Source organism: Nycticebus coucang, chromosome 22 (assembly GCF_027406575.1).
Source record: "Nycticebus coucang isolate mNycCou1 chromosome 22, mNycCou1.pri, whole genome shotgun sequence".
Lineage (NCBI taxonomy): Eukaryota > Metazoa > Chordata > Mammalia > Primates > Lorisidae > Nycticebus > Nycticebus coucang.
The window spans coordinates 9,106,136-9,129,479 of record NC_069801.1 but is presented as its reverse complement, the minus strand read 5'-3'; the positions used below and the strand labels follow the sequence as shown (position 1 = coordinate 9,129,479).

At 43.3% G+C, this 23,344-nt stretch overlaps 1 protein-coding gene across 7 annotated transcripts in view; it reads right to left on the bottom strand.

The window, feature by feature from the left end:
- Positions 1-23,344, bottom strand: part of VPS13D (vacuolar protein sorting 13 homolog D) — a 295,192-nt gene that overhangs the window by 115,819 nt on the left and 156,029 nt on the right. For all 7 annotated transcript variants that reach the window (XM_053575043.1, XM_053575036.1, XM_053575039.1 and 4 more), the window contains 7 exons: positions 20,743-20,906; positions 19,201-19,309; positions 16,425-16,604; positions 15,397-15,513; positions 13,885-14,034; positions 6,112-6,261; positions 1,540-1,636 (listed from right to left, as the gene is read on the bottom strand). In XM_053575043.1, coding sequence (XP_053431018.1) covers positions 1,540-1,636; positions 6,112-6,261; positions 13,885-14,034; positions 15,397-15,513; positions 16,425-16,604; positions 19,201-19,309; positions 20,743-20,906 — 967 coding nt within the window. The remainder of the gene's footprint in view (positions 1-1,539; positions 1,637-6,111; positions 6,262-13,884; positions 14,035-15,396; positions 15,514-16,424; positions 16,605-19,200; positions 19,310-20,742; positions 20,907-23,344) is intronic.

The window sequence follows — 23,344 nt, the reverse complement described above, 5'->3', positions numbered from 1 at the left end:
GGAAGGTACCAAAACAGAATGGATACTGGCGTATCAACCCGAAGTAGAAAACACAGCATTAAAGAGACAGAATCTTGCTCTTGATCCCAAATACTCTTAAAGCTTAAATTCTAAATCTAGGATAAAAAGAACCAAAACATTTCTCTTGCATTGTGTGTATGTATGTACATATGTTACACATATTCCCAGCGACTTTTTTTTTCTAGTCAATATGGGCAGATAAAAATAAAAGTCTCTTTCTTATCATTTCTTCAGACTCAATATTTAGTTTAGCTTCAAAAGACTGAGCATTATTTTTTTTCTAAGCTGTACACACAGCCCTAAAAAGTCCATCTAGAAGCACTAAAAACAGGAAGAGATTCCATAATGAGGACCCTAAAATAGACAAGAACTAAATTACCCTGTTTCCCTGAAAATAAGACAGTGTCTTATTTTAAGGTGTGCTCCCAAAGATACGCTAGGTCTTATTTTCAGGGGACGTCTTATCTTTCCTGTAAGTAGGTCTTATTTTCGGGGAAACAGGGTATTTCTGTAGCATTGCTGAAAATTTAGGTTTTTCAATAGCTGATCTTACGTCCCCCTACAAAGAAGAGAGTAAAGTAACTAGAAATCTTTGTAATCGCCTTAAGGCAGGCATCCTCAAACTTTTTAAATAGGGGGCCAGTTCACTGTCCCTTAGACCGTTGGAGGGCCAGACTATAGTTTTAAAAAAAAAAACTATGAACAAATTTCATATGCACACTGCACATATCTTATTTTGAAGTAAAAAAACAAAACAGAAACAAATACAATCATACCGCTTAATGTGGCCCGCGGGCCGCCGTTTGAGGACCCCTGCCTTAAACCATAAGGGTATGGATAATGCAAGTTGATAAACTGAGGCTAGCCAATTTTATTTTCTCAACTAAAGGAACTGCTGAAAGGATTTCTGATTCTTGGCCCTGAGTCTGTTTAATAAACAAAGTTTAGGAAACCAAGTGTTTGCTAAATGATGAATCAAAAAATGCAAAGCAGAGAGAAATAGTTTACTGCTTCCCAAAGGCTTACCTCAGGATATTCCAGGATACCAGAAGACCCTCTGAGCAGCTGTCTTAGTTCAGAGATATAACTTAAACAACAAGTAATAGATTGAAAGAGAACAGCTGAAACACGAACTAGCTCAGATGCAGAAGTAGAAAGGAGCTTTTCAGGCATCCAGGCGCTACCTATTTTTATAGACTAAAAAACACCACCCTTGAGGCGGTGCCCTTAGCTCGGTCGGTAGGGCGCCAGCCACATACACTGAGGCTGGCAGGGTCGAACTCAGCCCAGGCCAGCTAAAACAATGACAACTGCAGCAAAAAAATGCCTGTAGTCCCAGCTACTCGGGAGGCTGAGGCAAGAGAATTGCTTAAGCCCAAGAGTTGGAGGTTGCTGTGAGCTGTGACGTCACAGCACTCTACCGAGGACAACATAGTGAGACTCAAACAACAACAACAAAAAAACTCACCACCCTTGGGCCAAATTCCCAGATAACAAATGCAAAGCATCCTACATTACCTGATTCTGCTTGATCGTAGCCAAAGAAATTAAGCAGCTTGAGGAGTAGTTTCTCTTCAATTTGTACCGTGAATCTCTGAGCTGTGATCATCAAGTGCTAGAGATAAAGACATTGTGATTCACTGTGTGAACACCATAAGGAACTTATGTGTCTAAGAAGGCTTGGTATATGGTTTCTTTACTCACATGATTTCATGATCATATTGCCAAGCTATTTCTTAATTATCTCTCCCTACAATTAACCCAAAACTCCAGAAGATGTTTGGTCAACAATTCACCATCCTATTGTTTAGTTCCTGGGGCATCTGGGCCTCGTTACTCAGGATTGCAGCTTTAGATGCACCACACTGGTAGATGGAAGTTTATGGTGCAATGTTCGGATAGGTGGCAACAGTTTAAGGAGCTGCATGACTGGATCTGAGGACTGTTTACAGGCTTGGTCCCACTGGTGCTAGTGACAAACGACTAGAAGTATGGGAGGCAACCACTTAATTGGCTTCCACTTTTCCAGAGTTTACTACTGTAACAGCTTGTACGAGTACACAGACACCTCTCCAAGAAGGAGTTTATCACTTTTAAACTATCTCTTCTAGTAAACAGTGTGGTCACTTATAGAGCAGTCTGTCTGTCCCAAGGTCAGACTCCCTCATATCCCTTTACCAATATTCAGAATTACTCTATTTTTTTGTTTGTTTTTGAGACAGAGTGTGACTCTGTCACTCTGGGTAGACTGCCATGGCATCATAGCTCACAGCAACCTCAAACCCTTGAGCTCAAGTGATCCTCTTGCTTCAGCCTCCCAAGTAGTTGGGGCTACAGGAGCCACAACTCCTGACCAGTTTTTTCTTTTCTTTCTTTTTTTTTTTTTTTTTTGAGACAGTCTCTCAAGCTGTCGCCCTGGGTAGTGCCGTGGCATCATAGCTCACGGCAACCTCCAACTCTTGGGCTCAAGCAATCCTCTTGCCTCAGTTCTTTTTTCTATTTTTAGTAGAGACAGGGTCTTGCTTATGCTCAGGCTGGTCTCGAACTTGTGAGCTCAAGCAATACACCCACCCGGGCTTCCCAAAGTGCTAGGATGTGAGCCACTGCCCCTGACCTTTTTTCTTTTTTTGAGAGACCGAGTGTAACTCTCTCATCATTGCTCACAGCAACCTCAGTCTCTTGGGTTCAAGCTATCCTTTTGCCTAGCCCCCCAGGTAGCTAGATGGGAAGCCACAACTGGCTAGTTTTCTTTAGAGACAGGGCCTTGCTCTTCCTCAGACTGGTTTCTGAACTCCTGAGCTCAAGTGATCCACTGCCTGGGCCTCACAAAGTGCTAGGATTATAGATGTAAGCCACCACTCCTGGCCAAGTTTTTTCCCTTTTTAGTAGAGACAGAGTCTCGCTCTTGCTCAGGCTGCTCTTGAAATTCTGAGCCTCTTAGAGTGTCAGGATTACAGAAATGAGATACTGCGCTTGGCCCAGGATTATTCTATTTTTAATGAGATCTGTATCATGCCTGATTCTGACCAATCTAGAAGATGCTATACTTTCCTACAGTGACTTCACTCTGATGAATACAGACTTTGGTCCCTATGGATTCAGTACTATCAAACTATCACCAGCAAGGTCATTGAAAACACAAATTGAGGAAGAATTGTGCCAAGAGGAAGAATCTTAAAAATTACCCTAAACAATCTATGAAGTTACATGTGGCTTAACTCCTAAAGAACTACTCCCATCCACACACCACACCGTTGCTCTGAGGCTTGGCTGTGATGGAACAAATCAACCTTCTGGCACAACCCTGACCCACCAGCTCCACCGAGCCCCCCACCCCCACCGCCATCAGTCCACCTGTAGATGTTGGTCAGCACACCTCCCTCCACCCTAAGCCCACCTGTAGATGTTGGCCAGCATGTTTCCCCCGCTCCCAGCCCACCTGATAATGTTGGTCAGCGCACTCCCGCCCAGCCCACCTTGTAGATGTTGGTCAGCGCGCTCCCCCCCAGCCCACCTTGTAGATGTTGATCAGAGCTCCCCACCAGCCCACCTTGTAATGTTGGTCAGCGCTCTCGCCCCCAGCCCACCTGGTAGATATTGGTCAGCGCGCTCCCCCCCAGCCCACCTTGTAGATGTTGGTCAGCGCTCCCCCCCCAGCCCACCTTGTAGATATTGGTCAGCGTGCTCCCCCCCGCAGCCCACCTTGTAGATGTTGGTCAGCGCTCCCCCCCAGCACATCTTGTAGATGTTGGTCAGCACGCTCCCCCTCCAGCCCACCTAGTAGATGTTCGTCAGCGCGCTCCCCCCAGCCCACCTTGTAGATGTTGGTCAGCGTGCTCCCCCCACCAGCCCACCTTGTAATGTTGGTCAGTGCACTCCCCCCCCGCCAGCCCACCTTGTAGATGTTGGTCAGCGTGCTCCCCCCCAGCCCACCTTGTAGATGTTGGTCAGCGTGCTCCCCCCCCAGCCCACCTTGTAATGTTGGTCAGTGCACTCCCCCCCCAGCCGCCAGCCCACCTTGTAGATGTTGGTCAGCGTGCTCCCCCCCAGCCCATCTTGTAGATGTTGGTCAGCGCGCTCCCCCTCCAGCCCACCTTGTAGATAGATGTTGGTCAGGGCGCTCCCCCCAGCCCACCTTGTAGATGTTGTTCAGCACGCTCCCCCCCAGCCTACCTTGTAGATGTTGGTCAGCGCGCTCCCCCGCCCCCAGGCCACCTTGTAGATGTTGGTCAGCGTGCTCCCCCACCCAGCCCACCTTGTAATGTTGGTCAGCATGCTCCCCCCCAGCCCACCTTGTAGATGTTGGTCAGCGCCCCCCCCAGCCCATCTTATAGATGTTGGTCAGCGCGCTCCCCCTCCAGCCCACCTTGTAGATAGATGTTGGTCAGGGCGCTCCCCCCAGCCCACCTTGTAGATGTTGTTCAGCACGCTCCCCCCCAGCCTACCTTGTAGATGTTGGTCAGCGTGCTCCCCCGCCCCCAGCCCACCTTGTAGATGTTGGTCAGCGCGCTCACCCCCCAGCCCACCTTGTAGATGTTGCTCAGCGCTCCCCCCCAGCCCACCTTGTAGATGTTGGTCAGCGTGCTCCCCCCCCAGCCCACCTTGTAATGTTGGTCAGTGCACTCCCCCCCCAGCCGCCAGCCCACCTTGTAGATGTTGGTCAGCGTGCTCCCCCCCAGCCCATCTTGTAGATGTTGGTCAGCGCGCTCCCCCTCCAGCCCACCTTGTAGATAGATGTTGGTCAGGGCGCTCCCCCCAGCCCACCTTGTAGATGTTGTTCAGCACGCTCCCCCCCAGCCTACCTTGTAGATGTTGGTCAGCGCGCTCCCCCGCCCCCAGGCCACCTTGTAGATGTTGGTCAGCGTGCTCCCCCACCCAGCCCACCTTGTAATGTTGGTCAGCATGCTCCCCCCCAGCCCACCTTGTAGATGTTGGTCAGCGCCCCCCCCAGCCCATCTTATAGATGTTGGTCAGCGCGCTCCCCCTCCAGCCCACCTTGTAGATAGATGTTGGTCAGGGCGCTCCCCCCAGCCCACCTTGTAGATGTTGTTCAGCACGCTCCCCCCCAGCCTACCTTGTAGATGTTGGTCAGCGCGCTCCCCCGCCCCCAGGCCACCTTGTAGATGTTGGTCAGCGTGCTCCCCCACCCAGCCCACCTTGTAATGTTGGTCAGCATGCTCCCCCCCAGCCCACCTTGTAGATGTTGGTCAGCGCCCCCCCCAGCCCATCTTATAGATGTTGGTCAGCGCGCTCCCCCTCCAGCCCACCTTGTAGATAGATGTTGGTCAGGGCGCTCCCCCCAGCCCACCTTGTAGATGTTGTTCAGCACGCTCCCCCCCAGCCTACCTTGTAGATGTTGGTCAGCGTGCTCCCCCGCCCCCAGCCCACCTTGTAGATGTTGGTCAGCGCGCTCACCCCCCAGCCCACCTTGTAGATGTTGCTCAGCGCTCCCCCCCAGCCCACCTTGTAGATGTTGGTCAGCGTGCTCCCCCCCCAGCCCACCTTGTAATGTTGGTCAGTGCACTCCCCCCCCAGCCGCCAGCCCACCTTGTAGATGTTGGTCAGCGTGCTCCCCCCCAGCCCATCTTGTAGATGTTGGTCAGCGCGCTCCCCCTCCAGCCCACCTTGTAGATAGATGTTGGTCAGGGCGCTCCCCCCAGCCCACCTTGTAGATGTTGTTCAGCACGCTCCCCCCCAGCCTACCTTGTAGATGTTGGTCAGCGCGCTCCCCCGCCCCCAGGCCACCTTGTAGATGTTGGTCAGCGTGCTCCCCCACCCAGCCCACCTTGTAATGTTGGTCAGCATGCTCCCCCCCAGCCCACCTTGTAGATGTTGGTCAGCGCCCCCCCCAGCCCATCTTATAGATGTTGGTCAGCGCGCTCCCCCTCCAGCCCACCTTGTAGATAGATGTTGGTCAGGGCGCTCCCCCCAGCCCACCTTGTAGATGTTGTTCAGCACGCTCCCCCCCAGCCCACCTTGTAGATGTTGCTCAGCGCTCCCCCCCAGCCCACCTTGTAGATGTTGGTCAGTGTGCTCCCCCCACCCCGCCTACCTTGTAGATGTTGGTCAGCGTGCTCCCCCCCAGCCTACCTTGTAGATGTTGGTCAGTGCGCTCTTACTGGGGAACTTCACGGCGTTGACCTGCACAGCAGGGCCCGTGTCAATGACCTCATTCTCATTGCTCAGGGGAGTCACATAGAGCATGAAGGGTTGAGTGGTACCAATGAGCTGATTGTCTACCTAGGACGTAAAAAGACAGCAAAGCCAAAACTAAATCAGACAAGCTACTCCATTTTCATTTCTAACCTTTGGTATTAAACTAAGAGTTTTGTTGCAATCCTTCCTACAACCTTATGAGTGCTGTCCTAGTTTTATAGATGAAGATGCTGAGAACAGAAGTCCTTGGTAAAGCCATATAGCTAGTCAATGGCCAGGTTTGTTTGACCCCACAGCCAGCACTACATTATCAATGCTTCTCTCTCACTCAAAATCCTTTAAAGACAATTACAATCAAAGAATCAGGAGCTCAAAAAGCTACCAAATGGGAAGAGTTCCCTGCCCTAAAGTCAACTCCCTTCTGAGAAATGAAACAATTAAGTCAGTGCCAGCAGGGATGACTCTATTCACCCAGCCCTGATCAGCAGCGTAAAAGCAGATACCCGCTGCGCTCAGCAGGTATGGATGTTGGGAGGCTCCCTAGGCTCCCTATGGAAGGCAGCCACCTTTACTTTCTGTTTCACACCAAAGGTCACCACTAGGGAAAGGGAAGAGGAAACCTTCTATTTGGCACCCATAAGAGACCATCTGTAGAACCTTCCTACATAGCACCAAACATACTCCTTCCTAAAACTCTAAAGGCTATGTATTATCCCTTCGAATTTTACAAACAAGTTAAGAGAAGCCCTCATTCACACAGCTAGTAAGTGGAAAAGCTGGAAGTGAAATGTAGATATTTCTGGCACCAAATCGTTTGACCTTTCCATTGCATCACACAGATTTCCACATAGCCACTTTGTATACATAATTGGTACTGACTTTCCTTCAGTTGACTCTCAGGATGAGGATAAAGGTGAGAGACTCAGAGAACTCTTTCCCACTTCCACTCTTGCCCCTGACAATATACTCTCTATATAGCAGCCAAAACGATCTTTTAAGAAAACATAAATTAAGTCACAGACCTCCTTCCTTTAGTGGCATCCTTTTCTCTTAGGATAAAAACAAACTTCTTAGCACCACCTCCAAGGCCTGAATAATCTGTACACTACCAAATGCTCCAAGCTCGCCACATACCCCTCTCCTGCAGGTTTGCCATCATCCACACAGGAGCCCCCTTAGTGTTCTCAAATAGGGGCAAAGCCCTTCCTCCTCGGGGCTTCTGAATTTCCCTGGCATGGTTTTCCTACTATCGTTTTCTAAAGTTTGCTTACCCTCTACCTCCAAGTTTCGGTTTAGCTCTCACTTCCTTAGAAGATCTTCCCAAGGCACTTTATCTAAAGCAGCACTTTATCTTATAGTACCTCTTTACAGCAACTGTCACAGGATGTCAACATTTATTTGCTTGCTTATTTATTGGCTGACCTCCTCTCCCATTAGCTCAAAGAGAGCAGAGACTACATTTTTTCAGTCACAACTGTATCTCCAGAGCCTAGTATATTGCCTGGCACATAGCTGACACTCTTTAAAAAAATTTACTGAATAAATGAATGGTTACTTATTTCATCCAATATACGAAATGACAAAGATCCCATCTACTTGGCCCTCTCCCTTCTTCTTTCCCTAAATATATCGGATAACAAGGTGTACTTAACTGAGAATTACTAATTTCCATTTACTAAGAAGGAGTGCCAATTACAGGAGACACATTGTGTACTCCTAGTAGGAATGCAGGCTGACCAAAGGGAGAGAAAAACGACCACATGGGACTTTGGATCCTTCTTTTGGAAATGTTTACAATGAACTAGTTTCCTATATATATTTCAATTTTGGTGGAGGTAAGAAAAGAGAATGGCTCCAAGTATGATGTTACAAAGAGATAAATAGATAGATACAGGAGTTGTTTTAATATCTACCAGAACGTTAGAACTCTTCTAAAAATCATCAAAATCAACTTTTTTGGTAACTCCAAATTAATCAAAGCCTTGCAAAAATCCAAGAAGTATTTGTAAGGATGCTTGGTCTTTATAGAAAATTAACAGAAAAATTATTAGCCAGGTGTGGTGGCTCACGCCTGTAATCCCAGCACTTGGGAAGCTGAGGTGGGTGGATCGCCTGAGCTCATGAGTTTGAGACCAGTCTGAGAAAGAGCCAGACCCCATCTCCAAAAATGAAGAGCCAGACGCTGTGGCAGGTGCCCATAGTCCCAGCTCCCTGGGAGGCTGAGGCAAGAGAATCACCTGAACCCAAGAGTTTGGGGTTGCTGTGAGCTAAGATGCCACGCCACTCTACCAAGGGTAACCAAGTGAGACTCTGTCTCAAAAAAAAAATTAACTCATAGTGTTTTTAGTAAGGACTAAAATCAATCTCTCTCTGCCTGCTTTCCTTCTCTTTCTCTGGCTAGTAGTGCTCCCTCCCCAATCTCATCCCACCTCCCATGTACTCCCCCCCATACCCCCCACTTCTTTTCCATAAGCCATTGAGGAAAGCCCCATTCCTAGACAATTGGAAGTATTTGGCTAGTGTGACACCTCTCTGATATGGGTAATCTGCATCCTCCTTTTCCTCCTAATCAGAGAACTAACTTTTGATTTACTGATTTTCTCTGCTGCAGTCACTGATTTCTAGTTCAATGATTTTCCACTATGAACATTAGTATTTCCTTTCTTCTGCTTATTTTGGTTTTAATTTGCCCTCTTTGTTTTGAGAACCTTCTTTCCATATAAATAAAGCATTTAGTGTTATAAATTTCCCTTTAGTACTGCTCTAGTATGATGGCACAAGTTTCGAAATTTTGTGTTTTCAACATCATTCAGTTCATAATACTTCCTAACTACTGTTTTGACTTCTTTGATCTGCGGGTATTTAGAAGTATATCATTTTCCAAATATCTAGGAGATTTTTCCCAGCTATCTTTCTATATTTCTACCTTAATTCCATTGTGGTAAGAGAACATACTATGTATGACTTGAATCCTTTTGAACTTACTGAGAATTGTTTTATGGTCCAGAATGTGCTCAATTAGATCTAGTGGATTGATAGTGGGTTCAAATCTGGGATTTTTTTCTTTTTTTTTCTTAGACAGAGTCTCACTTTGTTGTCCCTGATAGAGTGCCGTGGCATCACAGCTCACAGCAACCTCAAACTCTTTGGCTCAAGCAATTCTCTTGTCTCAGCTTTCCAAGTAGCTGGGGTTACAGGCGCCCACCACAACACTGGGCTATTTTTAGAGACGAGGTCTCACTCTGGCTCAGGCGGGTCTCCAACTTGTGAACTCAGGCAATTCACCTGCCTTTGCTTCCCAGAGTGCTAGGATTATAGGCGTGATTTTTGTATTTTTTTTTTTTTTTCTGAGACAGACTCTCACACTGTCTCCCTGGGTAGAGTGCTCTGGCATCACAGCTCACAAGCAACCTCAATCAAACTCTTTGACTCAAGTGATCTTCTTGCCTTAGCGTCCCAAATAACTGGGAATACAGGTGCCCACCACAATACCTGGCTATTTTTAGAGATAGGGGCTCCCTCCTGCTCAGGCTAGTCTCAAACCTATGAAATCAGTAATCCACCCATCTCTGCCTCAGAGTGCTAGGACTACAGGCATCAGCCACTGTGTGTGGTAAGTCTAGTAAATCTTTGATAATTTGCTGATATAAACAAATATGTTCTACCAATTATTAAGAAAGTGGTATCAAAATCTGCAGGCATAATCATGCATATGTCTATTTCTTCTTTCAGTTCTATCACCTTTTTTACTTATGTATTTTGAAGGTCTGTGATTAGGCATATCTACTAATGTGTTGTGTCCTCTTGACTTATTAACTCCTTTATCTTTAGGAATTATTTTTAATAATATTATTACTATTCTTTGATCTGAAATCTATTCTGGTATTAATCTACCCATCCCACTTTCTCATGAAGAATGTTAGCATGACAGATCTTTTTCCACCTTTATCACTTTTTTTTTTTTTTGTAGCGACAGAGTCTCACTTTACTGCCTTCAGTAGAGTGCCATGATGTCACAGGACTCATAGCAACCTCTAGCTCTTGGGCTTCTGCGATTCTCCTGCCTCAGCCTCCCGAGCAGCTGGGTCTACTGGCGCCCGCCACAACGCCTGGCTATTTTTCTGTTGCAGTTTGGCCAGGGCTGGGTTTGAACCTGCCACCCTCGGTATACAGGGCCGGCACCCTACTCACTGAGCCACAGGCGCCACCCCACCTTTATCACTTTTAACCTATTTGTGTCTTTATAGTTAATGTGCGTTTCTTGTAGGCAGCATATATAATTGGGTCTTGCTATGTTTTTATATGATCTGATGATCTCTTCTCCTCTTTATTAGGGGATTTATAGCACTTCACTTTAGTTAACAGATAGTTAGATTTGAGTCTACCATCTTGCTATTTATTTTCTATTTGTCCCAGGTGTTCTTTTTCCTAATCTCTGCCTCCTCTTGGATTAATCAAGTATTATTTTATGATTCCATTTTATCTCCTCTGTTGGATTATAAGTTATAACTTATTTTGTTGTTATTTTCGTGGATGCTTTAGAGTTTATAGTATGCCTTTTTTTTTTTTTTATAGTATGTATCTTCGATTTATCAGTCCACGTTCAAATTACATGATACCACTTTGTATATAAGAAGATTACAGCACGTGCTTCCATTTCTTCCCTTTAGGCTTTACCCTATTATTGATATGCATTTTACTCTTACAAGTTATAGAATCCAAAATACAGTGCTATAAATTCTGTCAGAATAGTCAATTATCTCTTTAGGAGATCTAATCTATTTACCCATGTCACATCATTTCAGGCATTCTTCACTACTTCATTTAGATCCAGACTTCTATCTGACACCATTGTTGGTATCTGCCTGATGATATCCTTTAACATTTTTATGATTTTGTTATGATTAAATTCTTTTGGCTTCTGTATGTCCAAAAACATCTTTATTTCACTTTTGTCTTTTTTTTTGAGACAGAGTCTTATTACATCGCCCTCAGTAGAATGCGTGGTGTCAAGCTCACAACAAAGTCAAACTCTTGGGCTTAAGTGATTCTCTTGCCTCAGCCTCCCAGCTAAGCGCTGAGACTACAGGCACCCGCCACAACGCCTAGCTATTTTTCGGTTGTAGTTGTCATTGTTGTTTGGCAGGCCCAGACTGCACTTGAACCTGCCAGTTCCAGTGTATGTGGCTGGCACCCTAGCTGCTGAGCTACAGGCGCCAAGCCTTCATTTTTTGTCTTTGAAAGATATTTTTGCTGAGAATAGAGTTTGTTTTTATTCTACCTCTTTTAGTTCTTTGAAGATTTTAGTGGCTGGGCACAGTGACTCAAGCTTATGATCCTAGCAATTTGGGATGCCAAAGTAGGAGGATGTGGTCAGAAGTTCAAGACTAGCCTGAGCAAGAGTGAGACCTCATCTCTATAAAAATTAGAACAATTGGGTGGCACCTGGGGCTCAATGGGTAGGGCACCACTGTCCCATATACCAAGGGTGGCAGGTTCAAACCAGACCCCGGCCAAACTGCAACAAAAAATAGCCAGGCATTGTGGCAGGAGCCTGTAGTCCCAGCTACTCGGGAGGCTGAGGCAAGAGAATCGCCTAAGCCCAGGAGTTGAAGGTTTCTGTGAGCTGTGATGCCATGGCACTGTACCAAGGGACAAAGTGAGACTCAGTCTCTTAAAAAAAAAAAAAAAAAATTAGAAAAATTAGCCAGACATGGTGATACACAACCGTAGTTCCAGTTACTTGAGAGGGTGAGGCAGGACAACTGCTTGAGCCTTGGAGTTTGGGGTTGCACTGAACAATGATGTCCCCACTACACTCTAGCCTAGGAAACAGAGAAAGACCCTACCTCAAAAAAAAAAAAAAATTTTTTTTTTTTTTTTTGGCTTACTGCCTTCTCATTTCAATTGTTCCCAACGAGAAATCTGATGTCATCCTTATCTTTGTTCCTTTGCATATCCACACACCTTTTCCCTCTCTGGCTGAGTTATCACTGGTTTTGACTAATTTGATTATAATGTGCTTTGGCATAGTTTCCTTCACAGTTATATGTTATATTCCACCTAGTGTAATTTTCACTTCATTTAAATCTCTACAAGTTTGAGTTTGTATGTCTTTCATGTCTCTACTTAACTTTTTGAGCAGACAGAGTAGTTATATTAACAGTTTTAATGTTCTCTAAAAATTCTAACATCTGTGTTACCTGTGGGTGTTTTGATCCATTATTCTCCTTATTATATAGTGTTTCCCTGTTCTTTTGCACACCTGATAACTTTTGATAAGATGTCAGATATTGTGAATTTCACCTTGTTGGGTCCTGAATATTTTTGTATTTTAATAAGTCTTCTGAGCTTTTTACAGAGATACGATTAATTTACTCAGCACCTTCTTACATGATTTCACAGGCAGGTGCGGATCAGTGCTTGGTCTAGAGATAATTCACCACAGAGGCAAGACTTCCCTGAGATCCCGCCACTGTCCCATTAATTCTTAGTTTTTTCAGTCTGACTAGAGGGAACAAGCTCTATCTCTAGCCCTGTATGAGCAACCAGCACTGTTCTCTCTCATCCTTTTTGATGGGTAGTCACAGATCAACAGTCTGCTGAATACTCTAGGGCAGTGGTTCTCAACCTGTGGGTCGCAACCCCCTTTTAACAATGAAAATACATTGTGACATTAGGAAGGTTGTAGAGGGACCCTTTACAGATCTCCAGAGCTGTCTTTCTATATACCTCCCTCCTGCTAGGTAAACTGTCCTCTAATGGATGTTTTGGTCTCTCTGAAATCTCAGCTCGATTTTTTCAAGTTATCTGCACTACCAGGTTTATCTCAGTCTCCCCTGCAGTGCCAAGACCACTTTCTCAAGGTGATAAGCATTGGCAATTCAGGGCTCACCTCTTTTGTTTCCCACCTTTCAGGAAACTGTCCTTCACTATTGATATCCAGTGTCTTAAAACTGTTTTATTTTATTTGAATTTCTGGTTGTTTCAGCTGGGAAAGTAAATCTAGTCCTTGTTATTCTACCTAGACTGGAGAAGGAAGTCTAGTTTCCTTGTTTTTTTTCTGTATGATGAACCTTAGTTCCTCCAAATGATGGTTATATTTCCTGTTTTTTTTCTATTGGCAAGATATAGAACCATGGATCAATTTCCTCCATGCATTCCTTGACTGAATTATTTATTTATAGACCAGCTATTATATTTGGAATTCTGCTGTAGAGTAAAAAATTAATTAGTAAGACAAATGTACATAAACACAACTATTTTGTAGAATGATTCTTTGAAGGCCATGAGATACTTCCTCAAAAACATTAAAGTTTTTAGAACACCAAGCACTAGATCTGGTTGGGCATTCAGCATGAAAACAGGAGATTAGGCTGGGAGTGGTGAATCATGTCTATAATCTCAGCACTTGGGAGGCCAAGGCAGGTGGACTGCCTGAGCTCACAGGTTCAAGACCAACCTGAGCCAGAGCGAGACCTCGTCTCTTTAAAAAAAAAAAAAAAAAGCCAGGCATTGTGGCAGGTGCCTGTAGTCCCCGCTACTTTGGAGGCTGAGGCAAGAGAATAGTAAAGCCCAGGAGTTTGAGGTTGCTGTGAGCTATGACGCCACAGCACTCTACCAGGAGCAACAAAGTTAGACTCTTGTCTCAAAAAATAAATTAAAAAATAAAATGAAAACGAGGATTAACAGCTCTTCACCCCTTACCTGTACATCCTGTATGCTAAGTTCCAGCATGTGACTGGTTGCCAGCTGTGTATAGTGCACATTGATTCCTGTAAGACTTGCAAAGATCAACTCTTCTGGGACTTTATTAATCAAGGACAATCCAATTCCACCTTCTAACCTCACAAGCACCTGAAAGGACACCAAAATATGGCACCTTGATTGTTCAGGGTGGCCAGGAAAGTACAAGAAAGCAAAATGGCGTAAATCTCTCTACTCCTTACCTCTATGCAGATGAAAACTATTAAGAAGAATCCTATTATTCACCTGTATGGCTCCAATGCTGCTAACTCATTGGACGCCTTCCTTTCCAGGTGCTTCCTCCCACCCCAACTAGCACTCCAAAGTGATGGGATGCTATTTCTATCAGATATTTCTGATGACATTCTGCATTTCATTACAGAAAATGTAATTATTTTTCCTATTTAGGATGAAAGTTCTTGTTTTTTTTGAGACAGTCTCACTATGTCGCCCTGGGTAGAGTGCTGTGGCGTTACAGCTCACAGCAACCTCAAACTCTCAGGCTTAAGCGATTCGCTTGCCTCAACCTCCCAAGTAGCTGGGACTACAGGCGCCCGCCACAAGGCCCAGCTATTTTGTTGCTGTGGTTGTCATTGCTGTTTAGCTGGCCCGGGCCGGGTTCGAACCCTCCAGCCTCGGTGTATGTGGCCAACACTATAACCACTGTGCTACAGGTGCCAGGCCAGGATGAAAGTTCTTAATTGCTCATTCATTGAAATTGATAACATCCAATAAAGTGCTTTACATATAAGCATTTGATTTAAAAAAAAAAAAAATCACTGAATAGGCTCGGCACCTGTGTCTCATACACTTGAGCTGGTGGGTTTGAATCCAGCCTGGGCCCGCCAAACAACAATGATGGCTGCAACCAAAAAATGGCCGGGCATTGTGACAGGCACCTGTAGTCCCAGCTACTTGAGCTACTTGGGAGACTGAGGCAGGAGAATTGCTTAACCCCAGGAGTTAGAGGTTGCTGTGAGCTGTGAAGCCACAGCATTCTACCCAGGGCGACAGCTTGAGGCTCTGTCTCAAAAAAAAAAAAAAAAAAAAATCACTTAATAAATATCAAATCAGTATGCTTTTTCATGTTCATCTCATCTTCTTCTTAAAAACTTTCATTCTCTTCCCAATGACCAAAGAGAAAGATAATAAAGAGGATATCAGAGTGAACTACAGCTACAAAACCCTAGTTTATTTATCTTAAATTTCATTAAAATACAAATAGTTGAGCTTCCTTTATTGTAACTTTCCTTTAGCAGTATTTGTTATATTCTGATTCCACATAAAGTTCAGTTGTTATTTATATGACATAGTCACACATTCCTGTTGTGACAACAGTAAACACAAGAGAAGTAAAACCCATATTTAGAACCACAGGGCAAAAAGAAAAGGTCTAAACTGAGAAAACCACAGAGTGAAATTCTACACAAAATTGATAATTGAAAAAATAAACTTGCAACATTTAAAACTTACTTCTAATTCCTGTTCTGTATCTGGATTCCTTAATTTCTGCAGCTCCTGTTCAGTTACAGGAAGTTCATCTACTTCATAAGATAAACGGTCACTTTTCCGTTGGCAGAAATCTGTTATCTGAAGTCAAGTAAAATAATACTGTGAAACCCACTCTAGCCCATGACATTGTGTATTCCAAGTCACTTACATGCTCAAGAATTCTATGGAAGTTAATAGTTTCAAAAGTACTGCTCAGGTGAGATTTGTGTAGTAATGAAGGAGTAACTGGTTTTAAGTCTACATGGCAAATTCTCAAGCTGCAGACAGTGGAGAGCCTCAGGTAGTAGAATTATTAGGCTGTATGTATGTAATCTCAAATTACAGCCCAAGCCAAGTATTCCCGAACACTATGCGACTTACTTATTGTTACTCATTGTTTGTCTACCCATGAGAAAGTAAGCTCCACGAAGGCAGGGGATTGTGTCTGTCCACTGTGTCAGGACTGTGCCTGGACCCTACAGGTGCCAATAAACAACTGCTGATGAACGCACTATTATTTATGACACAGTCCCTCATCCTTTCCCTATTTGGCTAACTCCTTCTAGCTAACCTTTAGGTCTCAGCATAAGCATTATTTCCCTCAGAATGCTCCCTCAACTGCCAAATCTGGGAACACAAACCCTTTCCCTATACTGTTCACTTCTACCCTCGTAACACAACATTTTAATTTTCTGATTAGAAACTTTATATATTCTTGTTGTTAATGTTACTGATATATCAATTGGTAAAATTAATATTAGTATGATTAATAACATTGATAATATCTTAGAATAATCTTAATTCTTATATTTTTCTTGTCATTTTACATTTTATTTATATTTTTATTTTACTTCTACTTTATTATTAACAACTTTGTGAGAGAGATTCTATCCCCATTTTACAGAAATATGTTCTGGCATAAATTATTCAATAAGTATTTATTGAATGACTAACCAATGGGAGGGGAAAGTACATTGAGTTCTATGTCAGTTCTTACGATAAATTATCACCTGGAGTGCCCTGGTTGGCCCATCTGGGATGACTCTGATGGATAAGATTCCAGAACCAGGCCTCATCTTTTGATTAATAAATTGTTGTTCAGGTGGAACTGGCCCCAGAAGCTCCATGGAAGTGTCAGGACCAAGCACAACTTCAGCTCCATCAAACAAACCAGAAAGCCCTCCTTTGGCCTAAAAGATATTGAAGTAAAGATGTGTGAGAAAAGGCACAGGCAACAACTTTGAAAAGTTTCACATGCCATTTGAAACATGTTATTAAATTTAAATTGTCTTCTGAAGTGCCATGATGAATGTATAGCAAAGCATTTACTACTCATTCAGCTTTGCAGATAATCAAAATCAGTTAGGATTATTTGAGTAAAATGGAAAGTTACGGTATAAGAATTTGAGAAATTATCAGTAGGAGATAATTCTATGAATAAAGTATATCGGTTTTACTCTGCCTTATCATAACTTCTAACCCTTAAAGCAAAAATTTTAAAAAGTAGCCAGAGAAATAGCTGGGCGTTGTGGTGGGCGCCTGTAATCCCAGCTGCTTGGGAGGCTGAGGCAGGAGAATCGCGGAAGCCCAAGAGCTAGAGGTTGCTGTGAGTCCTGTGTACATCATGGCACTCTACTGAAGGCGGTAAGGTGAGACTCTGTCTCTACAAAAAAAAAAAAAAGTAGCCAGAGAATATTCTGATTAGATTTTGTTTAACAATCTAAAAATTACACCAGACATGGTAGCTCATATCTGTAATCCTAGCATTCTGGAAAGATGAGGCAGGAGGATCCCTTGAGGTCAGGAGTTTGAGACTAGCCTGAGCCAAGTGAGACCCCCTCTCTCTATTAAAAATAGAAAAATTAGCAGGGCATCATGGCAGGTGCCTGTAGTCCCAGAAACTTGGGTGGCTAAGGTGGAAGGATTGCTTGAACCCAGGAATTTGAGGTTGCTGTGAGCCAGGTTGACAGCATGGCACGCTAGCCTACGGCAACAGGGTTAAGACTGTCTGAAAAAGAAAAAAGTCTGAAATATTCTGAAAACAAAATAATTATTAATATCATTTAACTTTCCAGAAAGAAGGAAATTCTAGAGTTGAAAATCTCCTCAAAGGGAGCTGTCTATACCTGGACAACTAACCCAAAGCTCTAAAGATGGCTCCTCTTCTAAAAGGAAATACAGAGCTAAGAATGTCACTTTGTGCCCAGTTATCCAGGCCTTTGGAAAAAAACTCCCTTGTTGTTATAGCCAAGTAAACGGAGTCTACAGAACAATGCAGAAAGGAAACAGAAGAATGGAGAGGACACGAGCAAAGAGTGTCTAAATGTCCTAAGCTCGTTTTTAAATACTGAGTAATGAAAAGGAAATTTTGAGTTGCATTTGTAAGATAGGTTTTAACACAGAGAAAGCTTTTTATGATTATTATAGGTTTAGAAAGAAAGTGCGTATATAACCTAAAAGGGCAGTGTCAGAAAATGTTTTAATGCTTTCAATTACTTTATTCAACATAACAATATTGAAACAAGCTGATTTCCCTAACCAAAACACAATCTGCTCTGCTGAATACTATTATTACAGGGTCACTCACAAGCAGAGATGATGAAATAGATTCACAAAACAACAAATACCAGAAATGGATTTTAAGGAAGAAAATGCTCCAAGAGAATTAGAATTACATGCATTTTAGAAACAAACTGAGTAAAGTCAGGGTCAGACACGGAACCCACCAATTATAACAAGCCTTCTTTTGCCTCTAGAAGTCTGAAATGTATTGCTAATTGAAAATCACAAATCCATTCCAGATGTGTGCTTCATATAAATAAGCAGCTAGTCTTTGATGAAAAAGGCTCAGGGCAATAGAAATAAAGAAAATAAATCTCACCAAAAGTAGTCAGAGGCTTCTTACAGTTTTGCAAACTGCCCTGGAGTACAATCTCCCTGTATGGAAGGATAGCCTGGTTTCTACCAGGGATTAAACACACTAACCATTCTCTATCAAGGGCTCTCTTTACCAGGCTGAGACAGAACAGCAACTCAGCTGCACATGTTGTTCTGCTATATGCCCAAGATGGACATCCGCTGATGTCCCCAGGGTGCACTTCCCAGCATCGTATAATTTCCAGGTTGCTTCCTACTTCTCAGACCCATTGTCTCCTTCCCAGACTGAAGCCAGAAAGGGCAGAAAATCTAAATTCTGGGTAATTTTCCAACACATATTTGCTTAGAAAGTACCTGGAAGTTTATCATGGAGTAGTCTGGATGAGAAGAGGACAGAGGAAACTGTCCAGCAATCTCCATTCTGACATTTACTATGACAATTAAATGCTAATTTGGGCACCACTGAGAATGTGGAAGTAAATCAAATCGAGAGCATGTAGAATCTTGGTTACTGTTTACCATCTCCTAGAGGACCTGCAGCTATTGTACTAACTTCTAAAACTAATCCACCTCACTTGGCAATGAACATTTTTCTTTCTTTTAAAATTATACAGATAATTTATGTTAAAGGAAAAATCCACATAAGCCAAGATAAAAAATCCTATCGCCCAAAACCCATTCTTAATACATTTATGGTGTATCACCTTCAAAACATTTCCTTCCCATGTAAATATACACAGATGCAAAATAATAGTTTCATGACTTTCTTTTAACTAACATGGTAAAATAGGATACTTTTTATTGACTTTTCCTGTTTGACAACTTATCACATATAACCTAGTTGAGACTTTGTTTCAAAGAAAGCTCAACCATGGCTTGCCACATATGGGGCTATCAAAAACTACGAACCTGGACAACCAGCCCATGCAACCCACAGGTCAGTTTTCCTTCTCGGAAACTCCACGTCTGAGTTGTGCTTCGCCTGCGATCAGGCTTTCTCAGCATCAGTGGCTCATATCTAGAGAAAGGAAAAGTGTAATGATTCCTCTGAGTCAACTCCTGCAGGCCTGAAGAGGACACAAGGATGGAGGCCGCTTCTTCCTAACATTCCCTACCCTTAACGTCCAAGGGGAAGTTACGGTATGAATCCTGCTGCAGCTAGGTATCTCTTAGTGAGGAAGGAGGAATAAGACAAGATGAAAATCAACAAAGAGGGGGCACGAAGAGGTAAGACTTGAAGGATTCATGCCACCAGCTCGGCACCTGTAGCACAGTGGTTACGGCTCCAGCCACATACACTGAGGCTAGTGGGAAAGAACCCAAGTGTGGGCCAGCCAGAACAACAATGGCAACTGCAACAAAAATAGCCAGGCGTTGTGGTGGGCGCCTACAGTCCCAGCTATTAGTGAGGCTGAGGCAAGAAACTCACTTAAGTCCAAGAGTTGGAGGTTGCTGTAAGCTGTGATGCCAAGGCACTCTACAGAGGGTGACATAGTGACACTCTGTCTCAAAAATAAATAAATAAATAAATAAAAAGACTCACACCACCACACACTAATAATATTCTCACATTCTCACATTGACAAGCTACCATGCAGTATGGGAAGGGGTATCTATTAAATGTATTTAAAATCTTTTCAACAATCTTCTGTGGTATTTCTAAATACTTTTGTGTTTTAACTTGTAAGTCATCTAAAGTCTGTTTATGAGGAAATGAAGGATCATCTGAAAACAAATTAATTTTATGGAACATGTAATTATTCTCTCAATAATTTAATTTTTGCTTTTGAAAAAATTAATAAAATCATTAGATTTTTTTAAAAAAGAAATGTCACTTCCACTGAATAGGAGCAGATTAGAAGTTCAGGTGAAAGACATACTCCCTTTTGATAACATACCCTTTTTTCCCCTTTTTTTCTTTTGAAACAGATCCTCAAGCTGTCACCCTAGGTAGAGTGCCGAGGCGTCACAGCTCACAGAAACCTCCAACTCTTGGACTTAAGCGATTCTCTTGCCTCAGCCTCCCAAGTAGCTGGGACTACAGGCACCCGCCACGATATCCGGTTGTAGTTTTGGTTGTAGTTGTCATTGTTGTTTGGCAGGCCTGGGCTGAATTCAACCTGCCAGCTCCGGTGTACGTGGCTGGCGCCCTAGCCACTTAGCTACAGGCGCTGAGCCAACATACCTGTTTAATGTTTCAAGTTTCTTAACATCTGCATGAATATTGTCGTAACAACTTAAAAAAAAAATAAAAGGAAAGGCCCAATACTCACATATGGGAATCTGACAGGTTTCTGTGAGTGAAGAAAAATATACATAGAAAAATACACACACAAAGAAAGAAAAATACAAACCCTTACTTCATTTACATAACTCTCATTTTTGGTATAGACTTCCTGAGTCTGAATTTGAAAGCAATGAGGTTGAATTCAAAGTCGCCCAAAAAGTTACCTGTTGTCAGTCACTGCAGCGAGACCAGCAATATCTAAAATGGCAGACCCCTCCGTGGAGTGGGTAGCTGAGGGCTTATTGGGGTTGTGAGGGACTGAAGAGCCCTCGTGAGCCAGCATTCCTGTCCCCATCATCCTCCACAGCTGAGAACGCTTCCCTGGTTCCTGTGGAGCCAATGTGCACACAGAAAGAGCCATCAGGGCTGCCACAGCCATTTCCTCATTTTAAGAACTTACCTAAGGGATGGCTAAGTTCTCAAGTAGAAACTGTACTTAGATGTTTTTCCACATTACATAAATGCTTAATCAAACTTTCATTTAGTATGAAATATGCTAACCTCCTGAACCAGATAACCAAAAATTACAAGCATTATAAATTATAAAAATTTTGTTATTTTCATACACCTAGTATTTTTTCCTTTTTTTAAGAAATTAGAAACAAATAGCTGGGCAATCTCCTACACTAGTAGTAATGCCACACTCGCCGCTGTTCCAGATGGGGACCCTCTGGTGCCCTTACCTTAAAAAGATATCCAATTAAATACACAATATATGATATTCTCAAATATCTGATTCACAAACAGAATTTAGCAGAGGTCTTCCTACCTCTCCCTAATGTTTATAAAAGTATACTATATTGATGGTTTACAATTTTCAGAAGCTGAATATATTCAAATGTTAAGTTGGTTCACTGCTACTAATTCTAAGTAGATTTTCTCCTTAAAAATATTGCATAAACGGGCGGCACCTATGGCTCAGTGGGTAGGGCGTCGGCCACATATACCGAGGGTGGCAGGTTCAAATCCAGCCCCGGCCAAATTGCAACAAAAAGAATAGCCAGGCATTGTGGCGAGTGCCTGTAGTCCCAGCTACTCGGGAGGCTGAGGCAAGAGAATCACCTAAGCCCAGGAGTTGGAGGTTGCTGTGAGTTGTGTGAAGCCACAGCACTCTACTGAGGGCGATAAGGTGAGACTCATATATACATATATATATGTATTGCATAAACATTAGTTGAGCTCCCAAGTTAATCAGGAAAATCTATAGAATCCATTATATTCTGGAAGTAATATTTGCAGAGAATTTACTATGTGCCAGGCATTGGTCCATGAAATTTACATGCAACAATTCATTTAATCCTAAAGACAATCCCAAGACATTTATTCTATTATTATCCTTATTTATAGATAAGGAAGTAAAGGCTTAGTGAGATAAAATAACTTCTGCATGGTCACAGAACTAGTATGTGGTAGGGCCCAGATCTGAATTTCTGCAGCCTGATTCCAGGGCTAGCAGGCTCATCTTCTCTAAGGCAATCTGTGCAGTTCCATTGAGTAATACCTGCACTCCAGACACAGCGGTCAGGATGACATACACTCTCACCAGGTAGGAGCTCCTCCAGAGCAACAGACACTTCCAGGTACCGCAAACTAATCTGCATGTTACATCTGTGTTGCAAAGACAGCTTTTGCATGACATTTTACAAAGTAAAAACTAATGGTGGCATGAATGCTGGCGTCAAAATGACAGCATTTGAAAACCAGCTGTATGATTTTTATGAGCTGAGTGACCTGAGATAAGTTACTTAATCTCTTAGAGCCTCTGTTTCCTGATATGTCAAAGAGAGAAATTAGGCTTCCTCTTACAGTTCTTGTGGCAGTCTGATAAACACAAGCTACTTAGTACGTGCCTGGCACTGGGTTTGGTCTCAATAAATGTTTGCTGTGTTATTATCATTATATCCCTTTGCATAGCACTTTATGTACATTATCTTAGTTATCCTCCTAACAAACCTAGGAGGTCAGGAGGAACATGAAGCTCAGAGAGGAACGGGATACACTAGTTATAATATATCTTTAAGTGACAAAGCCAGAACTCAAATCTAGGAAAAAATCATGCTCTTTCTATTATGTGCTCCTGCTGCTTCTATCTGCAAAAAGAGATGAAAGTGGGCTATACTTCTCCATCTCCCATCCCCATATACTTGTTTTTATGTTCACAGTAAGAGAATACATCTATTCACAGCAGCAAAACCAACAGGAAAGCATCTTGCTTATCCTGTAGATGCTACAGACTGGGAATCAAACTGCCAATACCCAGGTGAGATCAAGTTTTCATACAAGGATTCCTCTACTGCCTTGCTCATTAGTATAAGCTCATTATAAGTTGGAAATTACCACTTAAAAATCTGAGATGCACCATTTTTCTTCTAGTTCCCTTCCCCCTTTTCCTAACCATTTAGTCCTCAAACCTTTAGATGAGACTGTGGAAGCAAAAGTCGATGGGGCTGAGAGTTGGGAGGGGTGGGTTGTTGTGGTCCAGCGTGGGTCTCAGTAGTCCCCAAACAGGACAAGAAAGGCGTCCACAAGGGCGATGGGGCAGCCCAGAGTGGGGGGATGGTCATGACATCCAGACATCCATGCTAAGGGGTTAGGGAGAGGAGCCCAACCAGAGCATCAGACAGAGAGAGAGGTGAGACGGGCATTTCTACAATGGGCAGGACTCGGAAGTGGGAATGCCCAGCACGTGGAGACCAAAGCCCAGTGGAGGTGGCAAGGGTGCCCAGACAGGAAGTAGAGCAGTTGTGCTGATGGAGGACAAGCTAC